Source organism: Chelonia mydas, chromosome 5, assembly GCF_015237465.2.
Source record: "Chelonia mydas isolate rCheMyd1 chromosome 5, rCheMyd1.pri.v2, whole genome shotgun sequence".
NCBI lineage: Eukaryota > Metazoa > Chordata > Testudines > Cheloniidae > Chelonia > Chelonia mydas.
In genome coordinates, this window is record NC_051245.2 from 13,881,702 (window position 1) to 13,895,470 (window position 13,769).

The following is a 13,769-nucleotide window of genomic DNA, read 5'->3' on the forward strand; positions in this document are numbered from 1 at the left end:
CCATTATCTTGGGTTTGAAGAGAGACTGGGAGTGGCTGGGTCATTACACATATTGAATCTATTTCCCTAAAGTTAAATATCCTCACACCTTCTTGTCAACTGTCTAAATGGGCCATCTTGATCATCAAAAGTTTTTCTCTTGCTGATAATAGCTCATCTTAATTAATTAGCCTCTTACAGTTTGTATGGCAACTTCCACTGTGTGTGTGTGCACGCGCGCGCTCTTACTATATGTTCCATTCTATGCATCTGATGAAGTGGGCTGTAGCCCATGAAAGCTTATGCTCTAATAAATTTGGTAGTCTCTGGGTGCCCCAAGTACTCCTGTTCTATTTATATTAAGGTAACTCCATAACACAATCCACTGTGAAAGTGGACTCTTCCCACCTCTGATGCATTCATTACAGTTGAGCCAACAGCTACGGTTAAGATCAATAACTGTTTCTAATCTAATCCATCCCTCCTGTTCTCAGTTGCTAACCTTCAACCTTTGTCATTCAAATTTTCTGTATACGGTCTTTGCCTCAGAACACAGATCTCCTACCTAGCACCAAAGCGGCCCAAAACAGAAAGCTGAAGGTTGGTATTGAAGACCCTCATTACTAGACAGTTTGAAATCTGAAGTTCTGCACGTGCTGTAACTTTAGAAAAATACATGCAACCTTGACAGGTCATGCAGCCCATATCATGCAGCCCAGTCCTACTGTTTGGCAGTCAGAGGTTTAGGAACATCCAGAGAATGGGGTTGCATCCTCGGACCATCTTGGCTAATAGCCATTGATGGACCTATCCTCCATGAACTTACCTAATTCTTTTTTGAACCCAGTTATACTTTTGACCTTCACAACATCCCCTAGCAAATGAGTTCAACAGGTTGGCTCTGTGTTGGGTGAAGAAGTACTTCTTTGTTTGGTTTAAACCTGCTGCCTATTAATTTCACTGGATAAGCCCTAGTTCTTGTTATTTACCCCCTCACATAACACACTTCCCTATTCACTTTCTCCACACCATTAATGATTTTATAGACTTCTACCATATCTCTCCCCCCCCCCCCCCCCGGTCACCATTTCTTTTGTGTACCTTTTCTAATGCTAATATATCTTTTTTGAGATGGGCAACTAGAACTGTATGCAGTATTCAAGATGTGGCTGCTTCTCACTGAGAAGGTGTTCCCACAGAACTATCCACAACGACTTCAAGATCTCTTTCTTGAGTGGGAACAGCTCATTCAGACCCCATCACCTTTAACGTATAGTTGGGATTATGTTTTCCAATGTGCATTACTTTGCACTTACCAAAAACAAAATTTCATCTGCCATTTTGTCATGCAGTTACCCAGTAGTGTCAGATCCCTTTATAACTCCTGGCAGTCAGCTTTGGACCTAAATTTTAAGAAATTTTGTATTGTCTGCAAATTTTGCCATTTCACTGTTCACCTACCCCCTTTCCAGATCATTTATCTAGTTAGACCACTGTTCTCAACAGCATCTCAAATCCTAGACATGCTGTCTAATAAAAACAAATACATACACTGTCATATTTGTGTTTTATGAAACAAAGCTGGTTTATTAGTTTAGTAAAAGCATACAGAATTGTTTTGTACAAAAAGCATATTTATAAATATTTTCACTGGAATTACTGTAGCTACAAAAAAACCTCACTTTGAAGTTTAGAAAGCATATCCTGAGTTTGTTATTCTAGTAACCTGAACAATTACAGATTTAAATTTAATGTCCATCTTTGACTTATTACATGGACATTAACGACTAATATAAAGAGAGTCTCTTTTAAAGAAAGAAAGATACCTGGTATATAATTGCTCTGTGGTTCAATTCCAGCTGGAAAGTTAGTGTTTTCAGGAATGGAATGAGTATAGTCATCAAGAGGTGGAAGTTCTGTTAGAATCTCAGTATGTCGTGGCACTAGCACAGGAGGCAAAACTGGGAAAGTAGAATATAAAACATTAGTGAGATCCCGTAAATATCTATTTTACTTCTCTATGTTCTGTGAAAACCAGATCTTCAGATATACTGAGCTGTTTTGAAACTCAGGCAATTACAGAGTAGTTCTAAATTAGTTATCAGAAGTATCAGATTTGTAAAAAGTCTATTTAATAAGACTATCCCATATCAGCCAGCTTTGAACATGGTCATTTATGTTTTTAGTAGTCAAAGGTAGGTGGATTTCACTACACTAATTGCAGACATTTTCATGCTAAACTGAGGGTTTGAAACTGTCCAACACAACACAAATATATACATTTTAGAAGTTTTACCACATTACCACAACTGAAAAATGGCCTAATAGTCAAATTATTTGAGGTTGCAAAATCCATGCTATTTTTTCATCCAAATCTTGCCATTTTGGCAAAACAGCATGGACAACCTTATTCTGCTCATTTTTGCACCCTAAATATTACTAAGACTCCAACTAATCTATTAAGAATTTTCTGGGTAAACATTGTACTGGGGCTTCTTTAAAATGTCGACCAGCAGTCTTCCTACCTGGTGTCTCCACTCTCTGGTAGTGGTAAGGATTTACACATACTTCATCCTTTTTAAGATTAAAAGCATATTCACAGTTTTCAATTGCCTTAAGTTCATGATGACTGTGAAGATCCGGCCAGCGCCACAAGCGGCAGTAAATAACATGGGGTAATCCTTTACGATGAGATACCTGTAGACGGCCATCAAGAGACCTATATGGGGAAGATGTTCAAAAATATTTTACAGGCTGTATCTTAAAAATCATCATAATCAAAAGGTTGGGGAATGGGAGGTGGGGGGGGGGTGGGGGGGAGCTGAGTTTTCTCTACCCCCTCAGAAAACAAAAAGGATTATAATATTTAAATTGCTGTTGCTGGAGAACTTCAGAAGGTAGTACTTTTAAAGTAACTTGAGAAGCTCTAGAATAAGTTAATGCCAATGAGTTTGGGATTCATTAAAAAAGCCATTACACCTCTAAGCACATAAGATGAATACTTCATATGAATTTGACATTTACAAGATATTTGTTCACATTGCACACCATTAACACTCCCTCAATTTCTACCCCTCGGGACTACGCTGTAGCATGGATGCTTTAAGCAGAGTAATTTCCAGAGGACTTCAAATAAACCTAAAGCAATCAGCTGCTCAGGTGATCCACATGGCAGTATAACAGTAATGCAAAAAGCATCAGAACACATCTTGTAAAAGTGTGCAATTTAATTATATACTTGAGTATTCATGTACCTTGCTACCAGTTGAAAGTGTTTTGCTAGTTTTAAGACAGACTGCATAAGCTTACACAAATGCAGATGTTTATGATTGTTATGGGATGGGAGAGACAAACCTCGATACACAAAGTAAAGGTGACATGAAGAAAAGCCTATTTAATTTTCTAAGAATAATTCTTTAAATCCTGCTAATTGATCAGATATGTGCTACTAGTTCAAAAATCTATGGCATACAAAGGAATTTTAAAACTTTGTACGATTATGCCTGAGGAGTTAAGTGTGCTAACCTGGTTGTTATAAATACCAAAACACATTAGCGCTTGCATTTTCCAAGTCTTCCCATTCTTTCAATGGCATTGGTGTGGAAGGAGGATTATTCCAGAATTAGAATTTTCATTGGTCAAAACATCAGCTGAGAACTTTTTTTTTTCAAAATAGTGGCAAGCAATTGTTTTTGAAGTGCTGTACCATACGATGACTAGGAAGCATTTTAGTATAGTTTATGGCAAAAGCATCCCTCTACAGACCCTCCAAAGCCAATCCCTCCCACAAGATCTCTATGATGAGACAGAGGGCAGCATATTCACCTGGTTTGTTCAGAGAAGCTGTAAAGGCCTGTTGTATCCCACTGATCTATCGTATTTGGTGTACTCAGTCCCCAAATTTCAGAGCAAGTGCTGTGCATAAATTGAAAACAAAACAAAAAACAAAAAAATTGATGTGAATATGGAAACATGGTTATTCAAAATACCATGATGTAAAACATGGAAAAGTGTACATAATACTTCCTTTCACATAGAAGATATAGCATTAGAGATCAGTTAAACCTAACACAAATGCTCTATTTTCTATATGAAGGAGGCCAATAAAATGGAACATGTGACTCAAGGTAAATGGTAATGTTTTAAAAAGGTGAACAATTTCTCTGGCTTTAAGAAATCAACAAAGTTGTAATGTCCCTTAAAACACGCAAAACTTCATCAACCTGGCTGTAAACAAGATTTAATTTTAAAAACTAATTTTTTTAAATAAACCTATTTAAGGAGTTCATAAAGTAAGGCCATGTGCATCTTAAGTTGAACTGCTACAGCATAAGGAGAACAACTTTTAGACATCACCATGTAAGGACCAATCTGATATTTCCATTCAGATGCTAGCTTACTGCTTTTTCCAAGTTAGAAAAACTGCAACTCATTTCAGAAGAGTGCCTGTCTTGTCGTTAAGACAATTACAGAAAATGATGAGATATCTTAATTAAAGCACATATCAAATACTATTTTCTGCTGCCACAGTGTATACAAAAAAGAATACAGTCTAACACAATAACTTCAAAGTAGCCCATCTTAGAGTTACATTTTAACTAATGACTACCAAAACCATAAATAAGCCGCAGAGGAGGGGGAAACCCCCACCTTCCCTTACCATTCTGTGAAAGCCAGTATTTTTTGCTAAATCAGTTTTGAGATTCTAATGGATGGATTGCAGCAGTGAAAAAAGAGCCTCCACAATAATAGTTACAACAGTTTTAAGCGAAGAGGAGACAATGTGATGTTGCAGACTGGGCAGCATGTTTCTGGGAGCGAGGTATTCGATGTTCCATACCCAGCTCTATCAGACTCTCTCTCATAGAGAACAATTTGGCTTTGGAAGTCACTCAACAATTTTGCTTTCCCCATCTATAAAAACAGAATAACCCTTGCTCCTCAGAAACTTAAGAGAATGCTAATGTTTGGATACAATGCTTTGAAATGCCAAGTGCCAGTTATAAAGCAGTCTGAAGTTTGCTTGCGGAAGTTATTAACACATCTTTAAAATGCTACTATAGACCAGAAATTCATGATCTTCAAACCCTTATTTACAAGCTCAAGCTTTGATATTTAACGTTTATTAAAATTAGCGTAAAATATCCTACACTAAGAAGTCAGAGGTAAGTGCTAATGAGCAATTTAAAAATAAAATGGGACGTTTCATTTTCGCACAAATGGTTTGTATAGGAGTTCTCTATTTTGCATAAAGAAACTCAAACAGCAACCATTCACATACATACCATTTACAACCAAGGGTAATTCAATTTACGGGAATTTTATTTAGCATCTGTGTGTCATGGAAAAGCAACAAGATAAGGAACCTGAGTGAAGGATCACCTTTGGTTTGGTGATCCCTTAGACGCTTTACTAATAAAATTTTGCAGTCTTTAGGCTAGATCATTTCCTTTAATATGCATCACTATTGCTAAGATGCCTGGGTCTAAAGACTCATTAGTACATACTGTGGGCTGGGTATTAATTGACCTATGAAGCCTTTATGGTTTTATGATTGGAGTTGGTTATCTTTGAGATATGGCTCCTTCAAACACAGCAGTAATGTTACAATTTAGTGTAAGGTTTGAATGGATTACTTAGAACATGATAAATGCAAGCAGCACTTTAGTCTAAATGGCTAAGGACTAATTCCAAACACTTGTGGAGATACCAAGTTGTTAGCTCATCTTAAGTGGCTTGGCAAACAGTATTAGTCAACTGATCTCAGGCAAACAGTATTCCCGATTGATCACCACAACACTGTATTTTGCAATGAACCCTGGAACACTGTTTAAGAAGGGAAGGATGTTTTTATTCAAAACGTGAGAATACTTAATCACAAACGTTATCAAGTATCTTTCAACAGGTCCAGAGTGCAGACAGTATGTCACCCATTATGAGCCAGGGCACACATTTGCTTAGAACAGAGGTAACACCAACACGAGCTTTAGGGCTAACTTACACTGGCTCTTCACCTCAACTCCAACCATCTATGACAAGCCACCGATGTAGATGTCCTGATACAAATATAGTCAAGGAAACCTATGGATTTGTGTGGATGGAACCCGCTTGAAACCAACTTATATGATCAGTAGAGTAGATCAGCATTGCCATATTTGTTACTGCTCACTGTGGCAAACCTATACTGACATACCATCTAACCAGATCCAGAGCATTTTCCCTTTTTGTGCCCCACCCAGAGATTTTCAGACCAGATGGCATTCAAAAAAAGCACCAGTCCAATCAATGGAATAAGATTTTAAATGTTCGTTTTTATTCTACATAAACCGATTAACAGAATGAAAAAATCTTTCAAAATGGAAGACATTAAAAAAAAGACTGTATTCTGAAGCAAGCCTTGATAATAAAAATCTGAGATAATCCAATCTGCTAGCCTTCCTGGCTCCAATGCCAAAAAGTAGACTCACTCCCCACAAATAAAATTGGGCCATTCCAGTTTAAGCCGGTGTTTTCAGTGTCAGCTTTCCCATAAACTTCTTTTGGGATGAAGAATCACTCTCAGTGAACAGGGAATGATCTACTGCACTATTTGAGACTGCAAGACATTTGTTCCTTTGGAAGGCATACTGCATTCTAAAAACCAATTATTCAAGCTTGGTATGGGCTTTGTCCTCTGTAGGAGTGCCTTTTTGAAAAAAGGCATTTCAAAGGAGCTGTGACCAAACACTCCACTGCTTTAGTGATCCATATTTGTTTTAACCACTTAATTTGACTCTGATGTCCTCACTTTTTCGGTATGAGGTGGGTTCATCTCCCCCTCCCCCATAAGATTTGAGATATACATTAGTCAAAATGCAATAGTTGTTTTTAAATCACTTGTTTTTCTACAGTCCTGTTATCACCCCTGTAACACGACTCTTAAAAGGGTAATGTAAACTGATTGCATACATGAATCCTAGGTTGAGATTGGGGCATTTTTCTAGCACTCCCATATTCTCTTTACAGTTACTTAATGACTTTTCTATGTAGGTATGACCTAAGATGTGAATTTAAACCAATAAGCACCAGCACCCAGGTGGACACATTCCAGTACGAGTGACTTTTTTCAGTTTAGTTTGTCTCTTGGGAAGGAGTTTAAGCTAAACCAAAAAAGGCACTCTTGTACCTTAATAAAAATATCCACACAGGGGCTATAGTGGTATAACTGCTTACATGAGAGCTTTGATAAGGCCTTGTATAGTCACCCTTACTCAGAAATGTAGCTGTAAACAGGCAGAAGCTGAGCTCATTTCCTCATGATTTTGAAATTGGCTGGATTTTAGAGAATTGCCAAATATGTCTTTTAGCCTTCATGGAAAGTCCTCCTTGAAGAAACGGATATTGCTTCTTCTGCATCAGATGGAATTGAGAATCTCCATCATGGAGGGAAGCTACCCAGTTGAGTTGCATGACAGCCCTTAAGGACAGATGTGCTAGATAAAGGATTAGGTCCCTTCAGCTCAAGATCTCCCTTCTTTAACTCAGAATTCAATACATGCTTCTGCTGGGGATCTTTGGATGCCCAAACCTTTCCACACAGAGAGCTGCATCAGCTGGATTTGCAAGCTGTCTCTTCCTCTGACTACCAGAAGTGACAGTGGCCAGGGCAGTGAGATTCTTTAAGTGTGATCCTCATTCTATTACCACAGGCAGTGTGCTTTCAGCCCTTCCATTTCATCATTTCCTCCTAAGTGGAGATTAAAGTTCTAAAGGAAGCTGTTCTGGGCACGAAATTGTCCAAATGGACCCAACAATTGCAGTAAAGCTTCCACAAATCTGTGGCAGAATGCCAAAGCTGCTACTTTTAGTGAGGAAGGTATCCTGGAATATAGTGCAGGAGGAGTGGGTAAAGGAAGAGCCCAACTAGAAAAGGTAAGAAAAAGCTTTTCATTGGCTGTATTGCCTAAATCTGGACAATATGGAAACAACTGGTAGTCTGCATCAGTGGACTTGTAGAAGTGCAATGGACTGGAAGAGATTAGTGTCCGATTTGAATATGATGAATGATTTACCTACAAATAGGGATAACGGGAGAGGACAGTTGTGGTTTGACCTATAATGGTAAGGTGGGCAAAGATGCCTCTTGTCATTCAGTGAGGTGGGCAGGGATACCGCCCTACATCATGTTTCAGAAATCTATTTTACATTACCTGATATAACCTATATAGAAAGGAGCAATTAGTATGAGGTTGCAAAGCAGCTCTTACCAAAGAGTCCACAGACTCCAGTGTAAGTTCTGGAATGGAACAGACCATACATAGAGCATCTGGCTCCAAACCCTGGTCATAATCCAAATACTCTAGTAGGGTCATACCCTACCAGGCTCTGTATCAGGGGAAAAAAGTGACTGAGTGCAGTGTTGAGGGATTTTTAAACACAAAAACAAAAACTTAATTTTAGCATTTATTTCAAGGCAGAATATGTTGCCTTTCATTTGGAAGAGTGCACAGTACAGGCACTTTCAGAAACATCTAATGGGCAACTTCAAGTATCTGCATATACATTGGCTGTAAACACAGGAATTTCTTCAAGCAGTAATTAGTAAGCATCCTGCAAGAAGGCTCATGCTAGTATTTGGTGCTGTGACCATACAATTTAGAAGGGGAGGAGGTTTCAGAAACTGGTCAAGTAGAATGTAAAGTTAAAATCCTTAAATTTAACATGTCCAAGAAACCTCCATGCTATAAGAATTGGAGAGTAGATACACCCCTAAACAAAAACTATAAAGGAGAGTGTGATGAAATGGCAAGACATAAGATAAAATTTGAGCCAAACAGGAGTCTTAATGACTAAAAGCCAGCCAAATAAATAACCAACAGAATGTAACAAGCAGAGATAAGTTAGTAGGGAAAAGAGAATATGGAAGAGCAATTAGCAGGATAAAAAACCTGAAGTAATTCTTAGCATATCAATAGTTGGAAGCATGCAAAAATTTTGATGAACCTGCCACCATACTTTAGGGCTTTTCGAGATTGCCACCACCAAGTGGCAACTTTAATATCAGTTCCTGACTACAAATTATGGAGTGAGGGAACAGGACTTTCCTGTGCACAGCTGGACAGAAAAGCTGATGCATCTTGGCTATTACTTTTAAAAGAGCCTGCAGTCAGCATAGTGCTGACGTAAGTGTAAGTGACAGTGAAGCATTGGGAGGAGGCAGTGATCGTCATAGTTTGGTTGGTGGCAGATTTCTCCTTGGGTATTACATGTCTCTTGTTAAGTATCATGTATATCAAACCGTAAGGACCGTGTGGAGTAAATGATGAGAAGTGACAATCCAACTCAACATGAGTTGATGGCATGACATGCCATCATTAGACTGATGTGGTGGCAGCATTTGACTTGATGGTTTTAAGCATTTCTATATCTTTTGCTTTAACTATGATTTGTTGAGGTGCAAGAATATGGTGGTTTTGGTATTAGAACCCAGCACACTTTAGGTGCAAGCAACAGAGAGCCTCTTTTTCAAGAAGTGTTATACTTGTATGAGGTTGCAGGACAGCTACCACATCAAATAAGTTAAGTAGACTACAATGGACTGTAGATCTCAAACATTCATGAAAGGCATAATTGGGTTCCACTTTCCTTGTCACAGTCTTGCAAAGGAGTGGAATGGTTGCAGGGGAGCTGGAGAGTAGGGACACTTCAACAGGCAGTATTGTCTCTAGCTGAAGTGGCAGTACTGAGTGGGAGGACAGACACACATACTGGCCAGCTGTATCTCTGTAGTAATTAGTTTCCCAGGATGCTTATTTGTTAAATTTCACTTCAGAATGGTGTTGTCCATTTGCATTTCTCTTGGTCCTGAAACAGTCCTGTATCATTTCCCTATCCTCATGCCTGAACTTGTCATATCCTTTGGAGGTGACACTCGTTTTGTGTTTCTTGAACCCGTACACTGTCTCTATGTCCCAAGAGCAGTTCTTGCAGGCTTTTACTTTTCCAGACATTAGGTCCATGAGCCTTTCCACCAGTGTGAATCCAGTCTGCCTGTCACCACACCTATTCTGAGTCATCTGTTGTTCCGAAGCAGCAATGGAAATGAAAAATAAGTTAAGTTAACCATAGTAATACCCAATCCATCCTTTTAAATACTAGGAGACAGTAAAGAAAGTAACAGCTTGTTTAAGTTCTCATTCTACTCTTTCCTGAAGGGTACTCACTGGACCAGAGATGGTAAGGGCATTAGAATTCACACTCTTTGTAATGAGTTGGGACATGGGAATGCTAGATTACTGCAATAGTAGAACAGAGATAAGGCTTGTGGCTGTCACTTTATCTGAACTAACAGAGGTTACTTGCTGAAAGCAAACAGAACCCTCACATCTTAATGGGGGAGAGGGAGAGAAACAACTGTCAGAGTAATGGAAAAGCTGATTAGTTTGCTGTACTTACTGTATTAGGGCATTTCTCCAAAATTTGATTGTAGTGCTGGAGAACTTGCTTTGAGTTTGCTGTAACTCCCAAGACTTGAGATAAGATAGTAACCATAACCAACTGGTGTTGTACTAGATTTATAGAAGCCTGAGTCATCTCTGACAACAGGCATAAAGTAGTGTCATTATTGCTCTTATTCGTGGTTTATTTGTACATCGCTTGCCTGGAAAATCTGTTTAGGCCTATTTTCATACATTAAATAGAAAGATAATGAAATTTAATTCCAGGAAGAACAGATGGATGCTAATTATATTCCGGTTCCTCATGTGGGCTAAAAACTATACACTAAATACTTTGTCCACAGTGATCAGTATAATTTCTTGCCATATATTTGATTTTAGAAAAGAAAATTGTTGTTACCAAGTATAAACCTCTCCCTTCATCTTAATATTCCTTTTTAAATCCGTACATCTGTCATCGCTCAGCAACCCATACAGCTGAAAGGGAGGTTGCCATGGGGTATGCCAAGCCGGGGGGGGGGGGGGGGGGGGGGGGGGGGGTGGCGGCGACTGACTGAACGGGGTGAGGAGTTTTATAAGTGCCACTTGTGGGACAGAGATGGAGGGGGAGAAGATTATGAACTAAAGGAGCTATTGAGAGCGCACAAACTCAAGAAGCAACAACTCAAAACCACTCTGCAAAAGTCAGCCCACTTACATAAAAAGTTGCATACCCCTTGTATCCAAACTCCTTCCTGACAACACAGCTGGGCCACTCTCTTGATCCTTGCTACCTGAAAATAGATCCTGAGATCCTCACACAATGTGTGGTCTGTCCTGCTCCAGCTTTTTAACCCGCTGGTCCACTCCGTGCACTGGCATCAGCATTCTCCAAGTCAGTCACCACTGTGCCTCCATGCTATCCAAAAGCACCTCTGGGTGGAAGAGATAGTCCTAAATGGAGTCTAGCTCTCACCTTTTCTGCCCCGAGCTTGAAAGGATGAGGGCTTTTCCTGTAGCCATATGGTAACCTTTGTCTGCAGCCATGAACTAGGAAGCAGGAAGTCACATCCTCACATTTCATCTAAATTACATTAAAACAACTAATATCAGGCTGTTAAGAAGGTGATCCTATCCTAATAGTGCCCACCATCACCAGATAAAGAAACATCTTAAGATGGTTAAAGAAAACTGAGTTTGATAGCATTCAGTCTGGCAAGAAATCACTTAATAGTTGTGGTTGTGAAATCTTCATTTCTTTATTGTTTTATCTTTATGGTCCCCATTTCTCTATTGTTTGGCTGTATGATCTTTGTCTGGTTCTTTGCATCTGTTACATAATTAATTTTGCTAGGTGTAAATTAAGGTGGCGGGGTACGATTAAGTGAGAGAATTGTGTTACGTTAGGATTTGTTAGTCAAATTTTAGTAAGATGATTGATTAAGGTACAGCTAAGCAGGACTCAAATTTCACAATATAAACTGGAGTCTAAAAGGAAGTTATTGGGAACCAACTCGAGGACACAGCCCCAAGATCAGAGCTGCCAGACCTCACTCTGCCAAGGACACTGTGCAGAAACTGGAGTTCCGCCAGATGACCTGATCCTGACTGGTCATCAAGAAAAGTTAATCTGCCTTAATGGGAGTGGGAGTGGTGAGCATTGTACATTTAGTGTATGCATTCTTGGTTTTGGTAATTGTTAATAAATAGAGGTTAAGTAGGATATTACTGTGCAAGGCTCTTTCACTGGTAAGAGACCATGCAAATCCAGAGAGTGTAAAGGTTACGCCCTGAGCCCACGGAAGGGCAAGGGTGGATGCCCCTAGAGTGAGAGAATCAAATAATTTTGTGTGGGTAACAAGTTGGAACTACTGTTATTGTCCCAACCTTATCATACTGAATCTTCAAATCCTGTTACTGCTTGTCGCTCCAAGTAACATCTCAACCAGCTGGTCATATGAGAAAGTATTGCAAATGACAATTCACCTGGGCTTTGAGCTCCTAGTTTCCTATAGGATCATAGAAGATTATGGTTGGAAAAGACCTCAGGAGGTCATCTAGTCCAACCCCCTGCTCAAAGCAGGACCAACCCCAACTAAATCATCCCAGCCAGGGCTTTGTCAAGCCAGGCCTTAACCTCTAAAGATGGAGATTTCACCCCCCCGCAGGTAACCCATTCCAGTGCTTCACCACCCTCCTAGTGAGATAGTTTTTCCGTAACAGCCACCAGCATCTGTATGTGTCTTCAGTTATGTCAGGGGTTCTCAAACTGGGGGTCGGGACCCCTCAGGGGGTCACGAGGTTATTACCTGGGGATCATGAGCTGTCAGCCTCCACCCCAAGCCCTGCTTTGCCGCCAGCATTTATAATGGTGTTAAATATATTAAAAAGTGTTTTTAATTTATAAGGGAGGGTGTCACACTCAGAGGCTTGCTATGTGAAAGAGGTCACCAGTACAAAAGTCTGAGAGCCACTGAATTATGTGATGTCCCAGATAACAAAGGTAATGGATGTCAGCCAACCCAAAAGAGTCGATCTCTGAAAACAGCATGCAATTGATCTTCATGAGGCATGCAGTGATATTCGTACAGTTAAGTGGCCTCAGGTCCAAATGAAGCTGGTGCAGTACAGAAAGTAAATTAGAGAGGTCACCTTAAGCAATGAGCAGCGTACTGTGGAACAGCAGTAGGGAGATTAAATGTTCCACCAGAGTTAACATAAAGTACATTACAACAGTTAAGGACTAAAGGTCCTCAAAGCAACACCTGTACCTTTAGGAGCATGTGTGTTGACATGAGAGGTAGGAGAACTAAACACTAGTTAGTTCTCAGTTTCTGCAATACAGAAGAGGCCACATTGGCCTGAAATGCCACATCCTATGAATTTAATTCATGTTCTCATTTTCCCTATCTAGATGTCATGAACTTTTTATTAGCATTTTATTTATAAGATAAGGTTAGCTTCCTGTAGCAGATCTATGCTACATGAGACACTATATCTAGTCCCATTTTCCATCTGCTAAGGACATTCTCTGTGCTCTGATACCAACAGCCAGGACAATTCCTATGAAGCTGCTGGTAGCTACCGAAAGAACATGTCATATGGCTATTTTAGTTTACATGCAGCAACCAGACAATGCTACAATCAGAGGAATTTTGTACCCCCTCTCCCCAGCTGTACTAAGCCAGAGTCAGAAGGATGGCACTGAAGCTAAGGCCGTGGACTGGACTTCAGAGATTAGGTTCAATTCCTGCTCTGCCACAGACATCCTATGTAGCCTTAGGCAAATTGGTCTCTACTTCAAATTCCACATCTCTAGAAGTGAGGGTAATACTTTCCTACCTCACAGAGTTGGGAGAGTGTAAATTACATTAA

At 39.7% G+C, this 13,769-nt stretch overlaps 1 protein-coding gene across 7 annotated transcripts in view; it reads right to left on the bottom strand.

Annotated features, from left to right (window-relative positions):
• Window positions 1-13,769, bottom strand: part of SMAD2 (SMAD family member 2) — a 68,232-nt gene that overhangs the window by 15,967 nt on the left and 38,496 nt on the right. For 4 of the 7 annotated variants that reach the window (XM_037902483.2, XM_037902482.2, XM_043546749.1 and 1 more), the window contains 3 exons: window positions 3,805-3,894; window positions 2,505-2,698; window positions 1,806-1,940 (listed from right to left, as the gene is read on the bottom strand). In XM_037902483.2, the coding sequence (XP_037758411.1) occupies window positions 1,806-1,940; window positions 2,505-2,698; window positions 3,805-3,894 (419 nt within the window). Of the gene's footprint in view, window positions 1-1,805; window positions 1,941-2,504; window positions 2,699-3,804; window positions 3,895-10,413; window positions 10,883-13,769 lie in introns of those variants that run through there. The other 3 variants (XM_043546750.1, XM_043546747.1, XM_043546751.1) reach the window with 2 other exon arrangements.